Consider the following 20,597-nt stretch of genomic DNA (forward strand, 5'->3'; position numbering starts at 1 on the left):
GAAAGGGCGAGCATGTTTGGTGGGATGCGGATTCGAACCCGCGACCCTCAGATTGTGAGTCGAGCGACTTATCCACCTGGCCATGCCAGGCACCGTCACAGCAGTCATGTGACTCGCTGACGCAACAATACGTTCTTATTCATCAATGCATTGTTACCCCAATTGAAGAAATATTGCATTTGTCAACAGAAGTTTTTTTTTTAATAATTATTAACAGACTTTCTTTTTACAATATTAAACCTTAATCACATTCAGCTGTAAAAATACCGGAACTGGGATATGTGATAGATTAGGTAACAATTGTATTGTTTAATAATTATTTTTTATGAATATGTGAAAAAATTAATAATGGTTATTGACAAATTTAACAGAATTGGTAACAACAGATGAATAAATATTTATTTTTAATTGTATGAATGGAGGTGGTTTTTGTATTTTTACATACAAAATAAATGAAAATTTCACTATCATTTTCTTTGGCATATCGTTATTATCTCTTTATGAATAACAATAATCATGTAATGTACCCTATAACATAATCTCAAGGAAGTTTGTTTTTTAATCCAAAATTGGCCAGGTGGTTAGGGCACTCGACTCGCAATCTGAGGATCGCGGGTTTGAATTCCCGTCCCACCAAACATGCTTGTCCTTTCAGCCGTGGGGGCGTTATACAAACAAACAAAATAATCCAAAATTGCAGAGTGTAATCACCTCTCAATATTATAAAAGTATTGTTACGACAGCGGAAGTCACGTGACTCTCGTAACACGTAATGAGTATCTCGAACGTTCCTGAAGGCTCGAGCGCTTGCTAGACTCGCGCTTTTATAGTATATAAGACCGGCGAGAAGTGACGGGAGATAATTGAATTTTCAGACAGACAGAGACGGACAATTGAGTCAAACGCGGTACTAAGTAAAATGCGTGAATCGTTCGTTGTGAATTATAGCGTGTGTTGAAGTTAAAGTGACCGTGGAAATTAAGTGTATTGCAAAGTTGTATTGAGAAAGAATAAACTAGTTTTATTTAAGAAAGGACTTGTATCGCTGAAGTTTCTGGGAAAGAATTTCTACGGAAAATTAACAAACGAACAGAGACGTAACAGTAATTTTATCTCTTAGTCTACGATTTTAATTAAAAAAAACTTTGATAAGAAGCATCCATACAACCCTATCATATCTGTCTATCGGGTTTGGTGTAATGAGATGACAGAAGCGTGGCTTTAGTGGTCTCAAATTATTTACGTAATAAGTAGCATACTGAAAATATTTTTAGTGGATAGTTCCGATTCATTGGTACAGTCCATTTCCCATCGTCGGACTGCTCGAATATAAAGTTTCAGTAGTTTTTTTTATCTTGGAAAAACCTACTAGCCGGTATTATTACAGTTTGGTACACAATTGACACTTGCCAGACAGCTTTTATAAATTAAAACTAATAGTTCTTTAAATTGTGAAATTTCGCTCTGTACAATAACTAGTACTACTACAGAAAAACATGTTAACAAATGATATATTCCAGTTGATTACCAGGACCCCAATTGGACTACTGTGTGTGAAAATAGACCCCACTGCCACGAAGTACATAGGCATTTCATGGTCATAGTGTGTGAAGCTACCCTGACATAACATCCACGTTTCCATATCCAGTTGAATATTTCACTTACTTACTAAACATTTTTCTACAGTCATTAATTCTAACTTTTGATCAGATCGACTACATATTTATATCAAAAATAAAAATCAACACGGTAATGACTATAGTTAATTAAATATACTGTTCTTACTTATAAAAATTGTTGTTACGACAGCGGAAGTCAAGTGACGCTGGTAACACGTGATGGGTTTCTAGAAGGATCATGAAGGCTCGAGTGTTTGCCAGACGTCCTCTATCTTAATATATAAGCCCGGTAAATAAAGCGGAGATATAATGGCAGATAGACAGATAATTGAGTCAAGCGAGCGGTAGTGACCGTAAGTAAAGTGCGTGAATCGTTGTGAATTATAGCGTGTGTTAAGTTAAAGTTATTGTGGAAATTCTGTGTATTGCAAAGTTGTATTGAAAAAGAATAAACTAGTTTTATTTAAGAAAGGACTTGTATCGCTGAAGTTTCTCGGAAAGAAATTTTATGGGAAATTATCAAACAAGCAGATACGTAACATTATAATGCATTGTTTCATCAGTTGGGTACCCTCGTTTTCATCAGCATCTCTATAATAAAAATGTAATAATGAAAAATTAAAATAATAAAAATAGATATAGTAAATACGCCAAACAGTACTGGTAATAAACGTAGTATTAAATATATCATTGCGCCCAAAATGCCTATTTGAATGAATTGGTTTATTTTGAATTTCGTGCAAAGCTCTCCAAGACTATTTGCGCTAGCCGTTCCTAATTTAGCAACAATAGACTAAAAGTTAGGCAGCTAGTCAATACAACCCACCTCCAACTCTTGGGCTATTCTTTTAACAACAATTAGTAGGACTGACCATCACATTTTAATGCCCGCACGGCTGAAAGGACGCGCATGTCCGGGGACAGGTATTCGAACCCGATCCTAAAATTGCGAGTCGATCACCTCACCTCCAGGTCCATTTGAATAAAAAGTGTTTAATTAAGAAACAAATATTAATAAAAACACTCGTTTTTATTTACTATTACTCTGGAAGAAAACACTCGTTTTATCGCAAAAATGAAATATAATTTTTCACTTCTTATGTTTTAGCTGTTCATCTTGTTTCTAACTTTGATAAATGATGCATCTATGCTTATTTAATAACATAAAGCTATGTAATTAATCGTTGGTCCCTAAATACTTTGGAGAGGATGTATGTAATATTGTCTCAATTAGTTTTTCGTGAAATTTTGTCATTGCAATTTGTCACTACTGTTCTTAGTATTTAAACATAAACAGTTTTTAGAGTATTAAAAGAATTGTACTAAAATGCAGTATTAGTCTTATTTGCTAATACAATATGTGCCAGATATCAAGATAAATTTAAATTATTGCACAGTCAGAGCGAGCTTGATGTGTAAGGCCTTATTATGCTTATGACTGAAGTGAAGTTCAAAAACTTAAGCCCAAATAAGACATGTTCAGTAACTGCAGGATCAAGATTTACTTGATTTTATAAAACTGAAAGTGACAGATTTTAACTTCAGAATTACTATTTAAGCGCAAAGGTGCATTTTAAACTCGTAATCTTCTTTCAGGCTACAGTCTGAATTGTAACTGTTTAATAAAAAGTCATTTCGTTTTTGTAATTTTACTTTGAAGTTCAAATAGCCAAACCTCTGAACAGAACAGAACCAGAAATTAAGAATTCAGCCGGGAAGATGAAGCTGGTAAGGATTGTTATTAAATGTTAATTAATTCTGACTTTTAGATACGTTTAAAAAACAAATATCAATTTCGTTACATGTCACTGTAGTTTTTACTTTTAGTGTAATTTATAAAAGTAGACTGAATTATGGCCCTTTTTTTGCATTTAATTTTTATATAATTGTGGTTGTGTTAATTCTTATGTTAATAGCTTATAACTTATTATTATCAAATAAATCATTTAAGTGATAAGTCTGTTAATTACTAAATTAGTAGTTTACAGATGATAAACTCTGATGTTTATAGCTGTATTAAGAACGTTTAGGTGCTCCAAAATGATTTGGATCAGTTGGTTGATGGAAGTGTTATCTTATGGGGATGAGTAAATATTTCTTAATTTATTTACACTTGAGAAATGGAGGCTAAGATGTGATCTCATTGAAATTTGAAGTTTACAAGATTATTTGGAGGATCAACATGATAAAATCCTCTGATTTCCTTGTGCTTTATTCGAAAGACATGAGGACACCAAACTCAATTTGGAAAAGATAGGCAGTTAAGACACTTTTAATTTTTTTAACAGGGTGAATGGCTTATGGAATGAGTCACTGTTGGTAGTAGTAGGTCAATATCTTACAATACTTTTAAAGGTATTTGATAATTTAGTGAAAAATAAATGTGGGTTTAAATTTTCACTTCTTAAGGGTGGGTTGGCAGGGAGAGCTTTGAAGGACTAGATGTTCCCTTTTTGTCTGAATGTTATTGTAATATCTTAAATTAATAGAATAATTATCATAGACTAAGAAATGCAGTAGACATCTTTAAAGATTCCCTATTGTAGCTTAGACAAAATTAATGTTATGATCGCAACGCTTTCCTTGTAGTATGTATACGATATTTTGTTATGATCGCAACACTTTCCTTGTAGTATGCATACGATATTTTATTGTGATCGCAACGCTTTCCTTGTAGTATGTATACGAATATTTTTTTATGATCGCAACGCTTTCCTTGTAGTATGTATACGATATTTTGTTGTGATCGCAACGCTTTCCTTAAATTAATAGACTAATTATCATAGACTAAGAAATGCAGTAGACATCTTTAAAGATTCCCTATTGTAGCTTAGTTAGACAAAATTAATGTATAGAAAGTGAAGTTGATTTCAGAAATGCAAAACTTTTCTCAGCACACTTTCATGTTATGCTTCATATTTGAATTTTTTTTCCCTCTAATAAAAAAGTAAGTTTTAGTTTTCTGTGTCATGACTTTAATTCTGTGTGAACAGTAGTGCTCTTAACCCATTCACTGGGGCTGTTACATATATTTCCAATTGCTCCCACCCTCTGACATTGCGACTGTTTACGCCTTCCTCTGCTGGGACCAGGTTCATCATCTTGACTATCATCACTAGATGGAGAGCTAGCATCCTCTTGCTTCATTGCCTCTTCATCATCATGCATCTGAACACTACTTAACTTACTTTCACAATCTCCTAAGCTATCTGAGCCAAGTGTATCAAGCATATTTACATAGTAATTAGGGTTACTACTCGTCACTCTAGCGATGCGGGCACGCATCTTGTTGGTTACTGAAGGGCTGAGTGGAAAACATTGAAGGAAACCATATATCAACATTAGGTGGAATGACAATAAATACTTTCCAACTCATTTTACTCCCATATGTCATGCGCAGCAATTTTAAATGAGAATGGGAAACATTTGTTTCCAGTCGCAGTGTGAGGGGGAGGGGGGAGCACTGGAAAACTTATGTCCCAGCCACTGAAAGGTTTAAATTTTTTTTTAATGTATATATTTGTAACTTAGATTTTCTTAAAGTCTAACATTTTATTAAGAATTTTTACATCACTTTGGTTTTTGGGCTAAAATAATGTTAAAACTTATGTTTGCATTTATTACTTTTGTAGTTTAATAAAGGTGTATTTATTTACTTATAGTATTGCCTAAGTAACAACCCCAACAAGTCCTGCAATATTTTGAAATTTAAAAATACTGCCGTAATGCTAGATTGTGGATTAGACATGACATCAGTGTTATCCTTTCTTCCATTACCGTTAGTTCACAGGTAAGTTCAGCGGATATGAATTAGTGTTTATAATGGTCTACTGTATTTGGTTAAAAGAATGATACTGTCTTGGCAAATTTTTTTGTTTTCAGTTTTTGAAAGAATGATGAAAAAAATAGTGGCAAAGAAGAGTGGCATTGTCAGAAGTCTCCCACCCCTTTTTTATGTAACTATTAATACTCATTGGCCATTAGAGACTATAGTCTTTTTGTTGGTGTAGGTTGTAACTTAAAACACAATAGTTAACTATTTTGAAAAAAAAAGTGCATATTTCTTTGAAATGAAGTGTGAGAATATAGTTAAATTATTTTTTTTCAGTATTGTTCATGACCTTAATAATTATACAAAATGCCAGACAAATTTAAACAGTTAATGAAAGTTGTCTTCATGCACATGTGTTTATGCAAAGTTGTGTTACCCATTTTCTTGATATATACATGCAAGGTTGCATATTATGTAGTATTCACATTGTACAGCCATTGCATTTCTTACATTTACCATTTTAACCATTTCAGGCATCAGCAAATGAGATGGATTACAACCTACAGTTGTTAGGACTTGTGTGAAAAGAATGTGAAAAACTCTGTTTGTCTATGTAGATTAAGACATATCAGGGCCTTTATAATTTTCAGTAAATAAGGTATAGTAACAGAAGTAATGTCGTACAACAGATAACATAAGACCAGTAATCAGTTGAAGACATAAAAATCATAGAACAAAATACATGGCAGAAGATCAGTCATTACATACATTTAAGGGTGCTACTAAAGCATGCAGTCTACAAAGATATTTACACTATAGCATGTGGTTCAGAAAGATATTTACACTATAGCAAGTGGTCCAGAAAGATATTTACACTATAACATGTGGTCTACAATGATATTTACACTATAGCAGGTGGTTCAGAAAGATATTTACACTATAGCAAGTGGTCTACAATGATATTTACACTATAACATGCAGTCTACAAAGAGATTTACACTATAGCATGCGGTCTACACAAAAACTATCATCGTTGCCATTTTATCTTTTGTTTATTTGCAATTGACACCATTTATCATAATCAACAATTTTAAACTAATAAAGTACAAAATACCATTACATAATGTTTTGGGGGCAAATAAAATCGGAATGAAATATATTCCAACAATCAAAACTGCACAAATATAACCTAAAATTAAGGTACTCTTTTAGAACACACAACTTATTAAATTATTATTATTTGCCGAATAAAGACGTGGATAGATATAAATTATTTAGCAAGAAATTATGTTTTAGTGAATCATTAAAATGGTGATGATGATAATATCTGTGTAGACTGCATGCTATAGTGTAAATATCTTTGTAGGCTGCACACTATAGTAGCACCCATTTTAGTTTCTTTGTTTCATAGTAGCTGTATAAAATGAAATAAAGTGTATTAGCATCCTGAAATAAAGCATGTAAAATATAATAACCCCCCTATACAAAATAAAGATGTGTGTATTAGGTTGTGTTTATGTTTCACTAATTGCCTGTTTTCTTTTGTGACGATTATTGGTTGGGATGTAATTAACCTTGCAAATAAAAGGTACACATGGAAGATCCTGTTGTGACATTGTGTCATGATGTCAACAGTGCAGGTTTTAATACATCTGCAAGGATATGAATCAGAAAAAAATCATTTTGGATCATGGTTTTGCATCATTCCATATGGAATGTATGTTTGTGTTTAAATTTACATTTAATTCACGCTAATAAATAAAACTATATCATAGTTCCACTTCAAATATTATTGGTTATATAATTTGAGAAACACCAATACTAGTGCTATGACAACATTTATAAGTTATTCTAGTAAATAACAAGGAAAAATATGTGTGATGCACTTGCATACATGAATGGTTATAATGGAAAGGCATTAAGTTAGTTATATACAAGAAAATGTAGAAATGATGATTTAAGAACTGTTAATTATATAGAAATGCACCTTTAAACAGGTTTAGGTGTGTTGAACTTGGATTTGAGAATCCTTTATTACATTTTGAGCTGTGTTATTATTACTTTGCAGTCCCAGAATATCTGGTCTTCCAATATGGACTCCTCGAGATAGTATTGATGCACAACTTGAAGGGGTATGTGTGTGTGTGTATATATATTAAAAAATGAACATTGTTAAAATATACAGTTATTGTTTCTTGTAAACTTTTGTTTTTCTTGTTTGATTTAACCCTACAATTGTCTAAGGATTCCATTGGCTTTTCAAACAATTCTTACTAAACTTTATGCATGAAGTTACTTGTTGGTCCATAACTTTGTTGATTATAGGGTCCTTAATAACATACGAGTAAAAAAAAAAAGGTTTAAACAAAACAAAAACTCTCAGTATTACATATAATCCCTCTAGTTACTGCTGGAATGTTTCAGTTATTTTATGTAGAAAGTGAGTGATTTCAACCAATTTTTTATCATGTATTCTTTACATTGAGTGTTGTGATAGATAAAAACATAAAATATTCAATATGATGCAATATGTGGGCCTAATGGTGTAAAAGTAGTTTATGGGCTAATGATACATAGTAATATGTAGTGCTATTTTGCTTACTTAATCTTGTCAACAGTTGGTTGATCACATTATATCTTAAAACCTTTATTTTAATAATGAAAACTGGACAAAAGATTTACAACTGCAATTTACTTTGTGATAGATAAATTGTGGTGCCATATTGACCAATATGTACTTAAATTGCTCATTCATTGCAATTGATCCAAAACATTTTGATAGTGGGTGTGAAAATCAAAATATTGATGGTGACAACCCACAAGGATGAATTTAAACAAATTGATACTAACTCCAGGATGAACGCTTCATCTAAAGTTTTCAAACACTTTCGATTTTATGAAATATGGAATGTTTCTGTAGTAAAGTCAATTCTCGACATGAAGAAAGCCATGTGCCAAAAATGTCAAAGAAAATACACCTAGAATGGTTGTTCCATGTATTTTTGAAGCTTGCTTGGTTATTTTTCACATGCCTAAAATAATTTTTTTTAATCATGTTTTTTATAATTTTAAATATAAAAGAATGACATTAAAAGGTTGAAAGGCATCAAATCTAGCTTGTGTAGTGTTGTTGTAGTTCATTGCTAAAATAAATACAGCGAATACTGATTTCTTTATGTTTGTATGTATGGGAAGGTAGTGGTGATCATTTAACTTTTAAGTATTAATTAACTATTAATTTCTTTAGTAACTAAATACTAACTGGTTTTTATCCTACACTTCAGCTGCTAACCTGCTGCCATCTGCAGGGAAGTCCTGAAAAGGTCTGTTCCTGTAGTGGTAGTGGCTGGTACTTGATCCTCGGTCTTTTTGATAGAGGGGTTGATATCCTTATAAACATTTTTATTTTATTTAAAAAGTTAAAAGGGTTATTACATGATCAATTGTTTTTTTTTTCAAACTAATCAGTCAGGATTTAAACCACTTTTCTATTCTAGTTAGATATTCTTAAACTATAGTTCTTAATTTAATTATATAACATCATTAATTGAAAGTTAATTATGAAATATTAACTCGTTGTTATTGTATATGTTTATTGAAACCCCAAGTGTTAGATGTGGAAAATATCCATAAATATGTTTCTCACTGAATTGGCAATTATTTAATTCAGGAGCTGAAGGAATGTGCTGGAAGAGTGTTTGTGGACAGTACACCAGAGTTTTTAGTGCCAGAGGTAAGTCATAAAATGTTTTTTACCATTTTTGGGACTTCTGTACATAGTGCATGTGAAAGAGGTATGTAAAGTCTTATCATTATAGGGGAGACTTAATGCTGTTTCCCCCTTTCCTCTAATATAATTATGTAGACTAAAGTTCTGTGATCAGATCCTTTCATATTTTCAACAGAAATACACAGAATGTTTGTGTATTTCAAAGGCAGGGTGGCAAGTCCTACTTTTTTTTTATCCACTCTCCTACTTGTTTTGAAAAAATCCTACTTTCATCTTCTCTTCTTTTTTTTTTCAGTTATCAAAACACACGGTAGTGTGTCGTCTGGCAAGACACACTGTATGTTATTAACAGGAGTTATAGTTTAACAATTTTCCCCTTTCTGTAGCTCAAACTGTGGTAATACAAATTATCACATATTTTCAGTGGATGTACTTGACTGGATCCTTACTCAAATACAAGGCAATCCATTAACCCTTTCACAACAGGAGCCCCTTTAAGTACTTTTCTGCACAAGTCACTGGGTTACATTCAAAATTTAATTAAACACTTTTAATATCAATGTATTGTGAATAAATTTAATATTGTATTGTATATTATGATTCGAAGTTTTATTTTAGCTATCTTTTAAGTAACTTATAAAAAACTACTTAAAACTTCAGATGTCACGTGACCAACGAGCTATGACAAATTTCTACTTTGGCTCTCTGTATTTTCAATAATACAATGGTAATAGAGTAGAGGTACGTCTATCCACTAAGATGCTTACATAACAGTTAGAAAGAGCTTATTTTATAATATAAAGTAACAATGGTTATTTTGAAATTTCCACGAAATCTTCACCACAAACTACATTAAATTGACTATACTATTGTTGGCTACTTGATCAAGTATAGCACTTACGGTTGTTTCTTACCTAAATATGTTATAGTTAGAGATACTGTTTAAATTGTACTTAGGTATTACTATTATATTTTGGTTAATTATGTGTCAGTTATGTTTTAAAATGCATAATTGAAAGGTTTAAACATTTTTTAAATATACATCATATTTCGCGTTCGTTCTTAAGCTTACGATATTATGCACTGAACGAATATTTGGCCAAAGGGTTGTACATATCTCCCAAAGAAATTGTAATATGCCTCGAGGACACCGTTGACTTGTGTCGAGATGAATAATAAGTTGTAAAAGACAAGAAAATAAAACATTAAAAATTAGCCATATGTAAAAAAAGAGATGAAATTATGAAGTTAACAAAAGGAAACTAAAGATATTCTACAAAAAATTAAAAAGTAAGTTTTTTTTCCTAATTTTAATTATTTCATTGCATCTTACATTGATGATAATAGCTAGTGTGAGTGATATGGTTGAGAAAATGAAAAATATAATATAAAAATTTACCTTAAAAAATTTTTGATATCCTTTTAGGAAGTTCTAGAGATTATGCAAATAAAATATGAAACTATATGATGAAGAAAAGTGTTTTGATACTGAAAATGAAAATCAATTTGTTAATAGTTTGAATGCGAGTAACTACAATAGAAAAATAACACATCTTTAGTAAAAACACTTAATTATAAAACCGTTATTATTTGTGTATAGGATACGTATGATCTGTTATGAAATCTTACCAGTTTTTGAGATGATATTTTAAGAAATCTCAGTTACTCCTTGACTTGTATTGTTGTAGAAGTGAAATTTGTGACTCGATTTCTGTAGATTGCACAAGCCTGCTGCAACAAGGTTAAGAAATACATGAGATATAAAACCTCCAATTTTGATTGAATTTCTTTTCCTTTTTTTCTATGCACTGAAAGTACAGAAACTTTATATTTGATAGAAAAACATACTTAATTTTTATGGATTTTTTTTCAAATTTGGTACGCTGGTAGATCTTTACAACCTACAATTAGGTGTTAAATTTAGTCTAAATATAAATCACATGTGCAAAGTTATTCAACAAAAACAGCTCAGTTTTTGCACATGGCTACACAAATTTTTACAAATAATTTCAATTTGAGGGTAGGCTGGTAGAGATTCTGATGAGCAATAAAATCGAATCTGGTATAATCCCGCTCCATGCTTGGTATTGCGGGTGCAAATAAATATAGCTAATAAAAAGATAAAAAAGGTTTATTAGATTAATTTACTCTAATCCTGTCTAAATGTTCCATAGCTATTGAGGATTCCCTCTTGTTTTTCAAGAGTACAAGTGAGATTTTCAAGGGCCCCATGGGTAGAATTTAATAAACTCAAAGAAAAAAAGCACCTCAGTGTCAATGAAAAATTTTATTTACAATGTACACTAACATGTTTACCTTCTGCAAGTGGAAAAAAGCATCATAATGTCTAATGAAGAATTATATTTACAATTTAAACTGCATGTTGTTTCCCTGTATGAGTGCAAAGTAATTTTCACGATAAGGTCGAAAATACTTTTCTTCATTTGTAAGTTTTAAATATCATTTGCATTACCCCTAAAACCTGCTAAATAAATATAAAATGTTTTTTTTGTTTTTTTTCCAGACAAACATTATATATTATCTGTTATTTTCTTCACCTTACTTCTATATGAGGATGGTTAATTTGACCAACATTGTAACCACCATAAAAAAAATTAGCAAATAATTATAAATTTCCAATATTTTCTTTCTGGAATGACTTCAAATTGTACCAAAAATCCACAATTGTTTATCCTAATTAGCTTAAAGCTTGTAACAGTATACATCTATTTATACTTAAATTTTATTGTTTTATTGCCCTTTGAATTGTATGAATTGTATGTCACATGGCAAACGTGCAGCTCCATTATGGTATTGAATTACATAATGCACAGACTACTCACAAGCATACTTCATAAAAATTATTATTAGTAATATTATTATTATATTATTTTACTTTATCTAACCTAAAAAGTTTTCAATTTTTACATTTTAGTTAATTTTATAACAATGAAAAAAGAATACACGTGAAAAACAATAAATAAAGTACTTACCTGAATTGTACTACTGCATTAAATAATTTCTATTTAATTAAATAATACAGAATAGTAGCATGCAATAAGGAAACAATGTTCCATAACTATCACAATTTTTTGGCTTTCTAACTATGTGACAAAAACTGTTAAAAATTCAGCTAAAACTCATTGATGTGTTTTCTGTGGGAATATAAAGTTTGACTTGGAAGGAAAATAGACAGTTTTCTCTACGGACAACAACATAGTATGTCATTTGATATAGAAAAACATTGGCTTTCTATTGGTTATAAATACTATAGTCTTAAATGTCGGAGAGAATTATTGGCAAATTCTTAAAGAGAGGATGTGACCTTTGGGTGTGTCAAGAGGGTTCTAATTTTCTATTTTATTGCTCTGTAACTAAATAAGATTGAAGGCTATGTAAATTATGCTTTGCCTGAATGATGAATAATATTATAATAAGTAATTTACATTAAATTTCATACTTCTTGGAGGGGTGGTAAAAATTAGAGAAGAGGGAAGATATAGATAAAAAAACATCACTTTTCTCATAGTAGGGGGGATTGAGAATTTTTAAAAAATAATTTCTTATACAATTAAGAACTTAAAATTTAATAATACTAAACTTTGATTTATTATCTATGTTCTGATATTGAGTTTATTCATATAAATTGATAATAAAGTAGTTGATTAAATTTTGAATGTAACTGAATGTTTTTGACATGTGCACTTTGACCTACTCAAAGTGAAAGGATTATTCGTGGTACTTTCACATGGCTTTATTTTCATGCAATTTATTGTCATTTATGAAACCTGTTAGAAGTTGATTGTGGACAACTGTGTGCAAACTGTTTGCTGCTTAGTTTTTATGGTACAAAGTTTAAAGCAAAGTACTTGTGTGTTGCCTTGTTTATAGGACATTTTGCAGTGTGTATTTGGTACTCTGGGGGGTCTAATCTTGTGTGCACCGACAAATTTTCGAGCGTACAGGACCCCAGAGTTCGATTAACTAGAACCCTGTGAAAAACAAGAATAGTAACCATGTTGATTGTTTGACTATTTATTAAAAAATGTCCATTATAGTATTGTGTAGAATCTTGTTGCAACTAAAATATAGTACATTTTAATAAAAATATTTTTTTAGACCAGAATATGCAAAGGACTTTGCAAATGTGAGAAGGGCAAATGCTCTTCTTGTCATTTATTTTGTCCTGGTTACCCTATGTTTACTTAACTTTGTTGAACCAATATTTAGGAAGTGAAGATGTGATGAGATATTATGAGGAGTGAGAAAAGTTCCATTTTAAACTAAAATATCCAATTTTTTTCTACCTCTGACTTTCATACATAATGAAAATTTATTGAGGATGTTATAATCAGTTATACGTCATAAAACTGTGGTTGTTTATAGTTACGGACCAAGTTGCAAAACAAAAGTGTATATGTACTCTTTATATACCCGTATAAAATGTAGTTAGTAATCATAAATTAAATAAAATTATATTTATTTTTTATCCATTTGTAGTTGGAAAATTTTGCAGTAATTTTAAAGGGTTAAGTATTTTTATTGTCATGGAGATTAAGATGACACCAGGGAATTATGTAAGCTTTTCCTTTTTAACACTCCTACTGCTACTTTGTCACAATTAGATTTCCAGTAATAACATAGCTTTCTTCTGAATTTGAACCAATGCTGACTTTTCCTACCCTGTAAACACTACTTATCTGATCCTTGTAGAATTTAATTTTTTTGCACATTATTTAACTTATTTGATCGATTGAATATTTCATACAAAGTCATTGTACTTAATCTCTACATTATCATAACTTCTAACTTACTGATGTTGGATACATTTCAAGATGTGCTTACACATGTTCACTGATTACAGTATTTCCAACAAAGTTCCTTTTGTCTCCTTGACCGTATGTATTCATGGTTTTCAGTAATATATTTTTTTAATTACTGTAAGTTCTGCCCTGTATTTTCAGCTTTAGTGGTTGTATGGAAGTAACTCAGCTTTTTTAGTGGAAAGTTCAGCTCTAATTTATTTTCACCTCAATACTGATAGCAAAATAAAACAGAGCAGCAGGTGGAGTAGGAGGAAAGTGTTTAACCATTAGCCTTTATTTTTTTTTTTTTTTCTACATGTTATTTGGTACTTTTAGTTCAGAGTAAGGTTTTGATGTTTTCAACTTTGTGTGATTTAAGTATCTTAGTTCACATTATTAAATCATCTTCTAAACTGTTTACAGACGGGAACTTTTGACTTTGGTGAAGTTGATGTGATTCTAATATCCAGTTATCAGAATATGATGGCATTGCCATATATCACTGAAAGTACAAATTTTAGAGGCATCGTGTATGCCACTGAACCAACGCTTCACATAGGAAGGTAGGAACGTATATGCCATTGTAATTTGTCAAATAGTACTTGTAAAGTTTACGATTTTGGTAAGTTTACATGTAATAAAGTTTGAAATCTACCATATACTCCTTTCACAAAAAACATGTACCACTGTTTCATGCTTTCAGACATCTTGGCTTTTCATGCCATAAAAATCATATGAAAAATAGAAAATGTCACTTAAAATGTTGATCTTAAACTTTTTATTTTTACATATTTCCTATAAATAAAATGTTTCAAAAACATTAAACAATTTCTGTCTCCCCAAATTATATTCCCATTAAAAGGAAAAATTATTGAGACTTTTAACAAATGTTTGTAAAATTTTTTTAGTGTAACTATGTAGTTGCAATTTTTATTCATGCTTGTTGCATATTTCTAATTCAAATAAACTTAAATACTAAATCAGTATGTTGAAGTTTTTATTTCTCAAAAATTAGGATCATTATGGATATCTTTTGAAAACCCTGATTTAGGACTTTAAAACCATAGGCTGACAAGGGTGTCATAAGCACTTAAGATTATTCACTCCTTCTAACTGATGAAAACTCTTGACTTTGTATTGAAATGTATTTTTCATTGATGACTTAAATCTTGTTGGAACAACTTGTTTCACTTGTGTCTAGTATAATTAACTAGAAGTTTCTTCTAAATACAACATGAAAGCACTACTTCATAGTTTAAATGCTCGTGCATGATTTACACATTCATTCATTCTTTAGTTTTTATGTACTTTTGTTTGAAAGTTAAATATGCATAGATTCAAAATACTATTTTTCAATGATACCTATTGTGTTCAGGCAGTTTATGGAAGAGCTGGTAAATTATGTTGAGAGAACTCCTAAGAATAAAGTTGCAACCAAGTGGAAACAACCAGAAACTTTGAAGTAAGGACATTTATTGTTTAGAAGTTTTTAAAGCTGATCAAAATAAATGTTTTTAATCTTTTTTTGGTTCGACTTTTTTTTTCCAGTAGAGTATTGTATACTACGAATAATTCAATGGATTGTGAGTACCCTATCTATGACCAATACTTATTGCCATGTGTTTTCTGTCATTTATTGGCTTAGCACAAAGCCTAACAATGGGCTATTTGTCCTGTGTCTACCATGGGGATCAAACATCAAGTTTAGCATTATAAGGCTTCAACTTTACATCTGAGCCAATTATCCACATACCATTCTTGTGTTAATGAGCTGTACAGATTCTAAGATCGATCATGAAGAAAATCATTGATGCATGTTATTGACTGGGTCAATTGAAAGTAGTATAGAGTATTGTAAACAGTACTAATTGGACTTAAGTGAAGAACAGGAATGCATAAATTTTTCTATTGCATATGCAAACTATGATTTCACCAAGTTTTTATTTGTACATTTATAAAAGGTTGTTATTGGATGTAATTAGAACTGGGCAATTAACTCAATTAATCAGTATGAGTGATTAACTACGAGCATTGATTACATCAACTAGTGTCAAGTAAAAATAATGGATTTATCAAAATTACAATTAAGTCAATTAATTTCATGAAAATAATCAACAGTTAAAAGTTAGTATTTTTAATTATTCCAAGTTTCTGAGTCATTCAAATATTGCCATTGTGATTTGTCTTTATTACTGTAAATTAATTTGAAGTTGTTCAGCATAATTAAGTAGCATCACAACTCACAAAAATAATCAATTAATAGAAATTAGTGTTTCTGTTTATTACTATTTATGATTATTCCAGCCATCCAAGTATCATGAAAATAATCAATTAATTGAATGTAATTGATAGATGAACCTGGTAGTGGATTATCGAATTTGAGTAATTACCCAGTTCTAGATGTAATATACATTTAAAACTAATAAAAACAAGGACATTTATAATAATGCTAAATATAACTGTAGTAGTGCATAACATCAAAACATCACTGACTAGCTTTAATGTAATGGGTTCATGTAACTTTCATTTTGTTCATGTTAACATGATGATTATACAGTGGTAGGAAATGTACTTTCTCATGTAAAGGATAAATAAGTTTTGACAGTAAGCCACCTGAAACTTTTCAAATAGCTCCCTGTTCTTTGTTGCAGAGGGCTAAAACTTACCCTATGTTTAATGCTATAAATCTTGATTTCCTCATTAGGTCTCAGGCAAATGGTAGTGTTTGTAACTGTCTTATCTCCATGATCCCAAGCTCTTGTTTAGCTATCTCGAGAAATGTCAGATGCACAGAGGTTATCTGAGAACAATCTCCTGACATGATAATGTAGATATACATTCAAAATTTGCACACGAACTCCAATTCCATCTCCGTTCGAGTGCAGTTCAGCCCATTACTCATGTGTCAGTATCATCAAACATAGCAAGGTTTCATATGAAATTATTTCACTTTGTTAATAATGCAGTTATATTCAAAATCATTTCACATTTTTGTAAAATCTCAACATTAGAGTTGCTGTCATCTTCTGTGTGACTGTTAACATTTTAAATGTGTTTATACGTTGTGTAATGTGTAATTAAGTTGAAGTCTGTAAGGAAGATATAACAAATGGAGTAAAGTTAGAAAAGAAAAGAAGATACTGGTTTGAATTAATAAAAAAACATAGTAATATTTGTTATGTAATCATGTGCAATATTTCTGTAAAACAAGAATGTAATGCATGCTGTTAATGTACAATACTTAGGCATGAATTAAAATATCGAAAAGCCAAGTCTACCACTATTATCTGGCCTAATGGTTAGTACAATATGAGGTTGAGTGGTTCATGCCCTGTTACTGCCATAAAGAAAGAAATTATGCTCCACGCTTTGCAGCCATGAGTGCATTATAAGAGTAATGGTCAAATCCCACTATTTGTTATGACAGTGGATGGCATTGACTAACTGTCTTCCCTCTGGGTTATAACTTCAAAATTAAGGGTGGCTAGTGCAGATAGCCCTTGAGTAGCTTTGTGCAAAATTCAACAAATAACCCATAATCATCATTATCATCATTCAGATGCTGAGACCCTCCAGCTAACGTTCATGTGTCACTAGTAGAAATGTTTGGAATTACAATAAAAAATAAAAATAAACTAGGTTTAAGAGAACCTAGGTTTACTAGTGAATAGTGGATTAGAACATTATGTTTTCTGAAAAAATGAGTATTTCTTGTTGATCTTTGACTCTTCAATTCTAAAAGTTGACATACCACCTTTGGGGTTATGTTACTACACTATGGAAAGCCATACTGCTAGGCTTTTCCAGGTTTAGAATGTTACAGAGCAACTACTATTTTATGATAGGTTGTAGTGGGAAGATTTCATTTCGTAGTGAAATAGTTTTCTCTACGTTATCATTTGTGTTGTCCCACTCTGTTCATTCTCTCATCCTCTTTTATTAAACTGATATTTTATAATATATGTTGATGAGATATCATTATTGAACTTATCATTAAGACTGATCACCTGAAAGGTTTGAAGTGCCAAAATAAGAACTGCTAATGTTGGAATTTAATGTGAGCTGTAAGATGCATGACATGCTCTGCATGATCCATATGACATTGTTAGAGCAACTCAAAGGCAAGTTCAGTTATCAAAATTTGTATTGTTTGTAAGATAATGATTTCACTGTTATTTTTTAGACTGTTATCACCCCCGCTGTGTGAAGTATTGAAACCGAAAACATGGAAGAAACTGTATTCTTTGAAAGAAGTAAACAGTAGTTTGTCAAAAGTGAAAGTAGTTGGATTTGCTGAGAAAGTGGTAGGTGTACTTACTAATATTTGAAAACTCAAAATCATATATAATCTTTTATAAAGTTAAATATTTTGGGGGGAATTTAACATTAATTAGATATTTGTTGTGTGATTTTACTCTACTGAACTGTAGTCTATAAAACATGCTGCAGGCAGTATCCATTAGACAGAATTTAACATTAATTAGATATTTGTTGTGTGATTTTACTCTACTGAACTGTAGTCTATAAAACATGCTGCAGGCAGTATCCATTAGACAGAATTAAAAATCAGATTTTAAAGTTATGTGGTTACCACTACTGATCACACTAAAAGTTCAAACAAAAGACATAATTTCATAAGGGATAAAATCTCTGCCAAAATGAAAGAATCCCATCCTCTCTGAATTATTTACAATTATGTCCACTATCAAAGACCATTTATAAATCCAACTGAAAACTGCAGGAGCAGGTAACCAACCTATCGAATAAAATATATATTGATCTATTCAACCAAAAAAAGTAGATCTAAAACACTATAAGAACTAAATAACAAAAAGTGTGACAGAGTGTACCTATAGTTAACATGAACTTAAAATAAGACCCAAAACTCGAGTACTTTTGAATAATTGACTATTCTTCTTCAGGAGAACAAAGAACACCCTTTGTTTTCCTGAAGAAGAATAGTCAACTATTCAAAAGCGCTCAAGTTTTGGGTCTTATTTTAAGTTTATTACACTTTATATGTGATCCTTTGTGCAAACTCTTTTATCAAGATCTATAGTTAACGTGATATTTTCTCATATGAAATGGGCCTAAAAATCTTTACATCTTAATACTAGAACTGTGCTGTTTCATACATTTTCCACTCTAAGCACTTTTTTCTTGCAAGCTTTTGCACAGTTAGCAATTCAACCAAATATTCATCCTTTTCTGGCCTCAACTGAGCTTTTGGTTAATGTTTTGACAATCAATTATAGCAAAAAATGAAAAACACAACATTTACAATATTTTCAGTCTGAAGTGTTTCAGCAACAAAAACAAAACCATACACTGAGGAACCCCCCTCGAAGAGTAAATTCTCTTATTCTCTAACTCTGATGTCCTTGGCACATTTTGCTGTCTTTTGCATTAGTATCTGCAATTTACACAAAATCAAAATGAGAGAATTTAGATCGTACTTTCATGGTGACATATGCTGAGTTCCATAGCAGTGAAAAAAAACTCCTAGTTAACAAAATGTTCAATAATATTAATCACAATCATTTACTACATAAGAATGTTTGATTAGAAATTACATTACTACAAGTAATTGATTAATATTTTGTCACTGGTTGGTTATTCCTAACCAAGCATCAAATGTGATTTTAATAACCAATTTTGTGTATTCGGTAACTTGTTTTTGTCTGCAAAAATGTGCCTTAAGCGGTGAACACGTGCGTAATGCCTTGGTGGGATAATAGTGTCTTGTTACTCCTTTGAATTGATGTCATTCAACTTCTTTGATTTTGAATGATTTGATAGAAGAGACACATTGTCCAAGCTATGTTTAGCACTCATTGACATATGAGCTAGTACTTTTACATCTTCGTGATATGTTTGCTTGCAATACAAATGCCAGAGTACTTTTATTACATATATATAATAGCTCTAAGTACTTTCAAGCTGTGCTGTTTGTTTATAAAATCCCAAGTGTACAATATTAGTAAGTGAACATTTATGCTGTTTTATAGGATGTATTTGGGGTTTTCAAGATATCAGCCATGAGTTCAGGTTACTGCCTTGGAAGTTGTAATTGGACTCTTCTCACTGAACATGAAAAGGTAAAAACTACTTGAAAACCTAGTAGATTACAGTTGATATATCATGTTCAGTGAGAAGAGTCCAATTACAACTTCCAAGGCAGTAACCTGAACTACCTCCAGTAGTATGTACAGGTCATTATTAAGTAGTAGAAGAATATATACAATACTTACCTACTGTAGTGCATAATTCTCCTAGCATACTGTCAGGGTTCAGCAGTGGAGTTTGAGTTAAACTAGACAGAATAAGAACGTCTGAGTTCCGTAAAGGTGTGTGGTCTAAAGGTTTTGGATGAGTGGTAAGGGTAGAGGAACCTGAAATATATGCTATCTGCAATAAATAAACGGAGACTATTTTAAGCAAACAGTAACTGAAACTGTAATAAAGCTGTCAAATTAAATACATAATCAAACTGACACATTTACTTTACCATATGCACTTTTTTTGCTTAATATTTATTGATGGCACATAAATTTGTGTTGATTTCCCTATAAAAACATTTCAATGATGAAAGAAGCTGAAATCAAACAATTTTTTATCCATTTAAAAAAAAGTCATAACATTACTTCTGTCAGTTAGATAAATTGTTTAAA

The 20,597-nt window shown here is 31.1% G+C and overlaps 1 protein-coding gene across 1 annotated transcript; it reads left to right on the forward strand.

Annotated features, from left to right (window-relative positions):
* The first annotated feature begins 2,822 nt into the window (after positions 1-2,822).
* LOC106469992 (integrator complex subunit 9-like) lies at positions 2,823-20,045 on the forward strand. Its single transcript, XM_013930511.2, has 8 exons — positions 2,823-3,347; positions 5,282-5,409; positions 7,460-7,523; positions 9,062-9,124; positions 14,350-14,489; positions 15,302-15,388; positions 18,110-18,230; positions 19,935-20,045. The coding sequence occupies exons 1-8, from the start codon at positions 3,339-3,341 to the stop codon at positions 20,037-20,039; spliced, it is 717 nt and encodes a 238-aa protein (XP_013785965.2). The 5' UTR covers positions 2,823-3,338; the 3' UTR covers positions 20,040-20,045.
* The last annotated feature ends 552 nt before the right edge of the window (positions 20,046-20,597 follow it).

Source organism: Limulus polyphemus, unplaced genomic scaffold, assembly GCF_000517525.1.
Source record: "Limulus polyphemus unplaced genomic scaffold, Limulus_polyphemus-2.1.2 Scaffold3761, whole genome shotgun sequence".
Lineage (NCBI taxonomy): Eukaryota > Metazoa > Arthropoda > Merostomata > Xiphosura > Limulidae > Limulus > Limulus polyphemus.

Excerpts from the sequence above, each read along its gene's own strand:
- LOC106469992 (XM_013930511.2), top strand. Across the intron at positions 9,125-14,349 it reads CAGAGTTTTTAGTGCCAGAG|ACGGGAACTTTTGACTTTGG; the intron begins GTAAGTCATAAA and ends AACTGTTTACAG. Across the intron at positions 18,231-19,934 it reads TTGGATTTGCTGAGAAAGTG|GATGTATTTGGGGTTTTCAA; the intron begins GTAGGTGTACTT and ends GCTGTTTTATAG.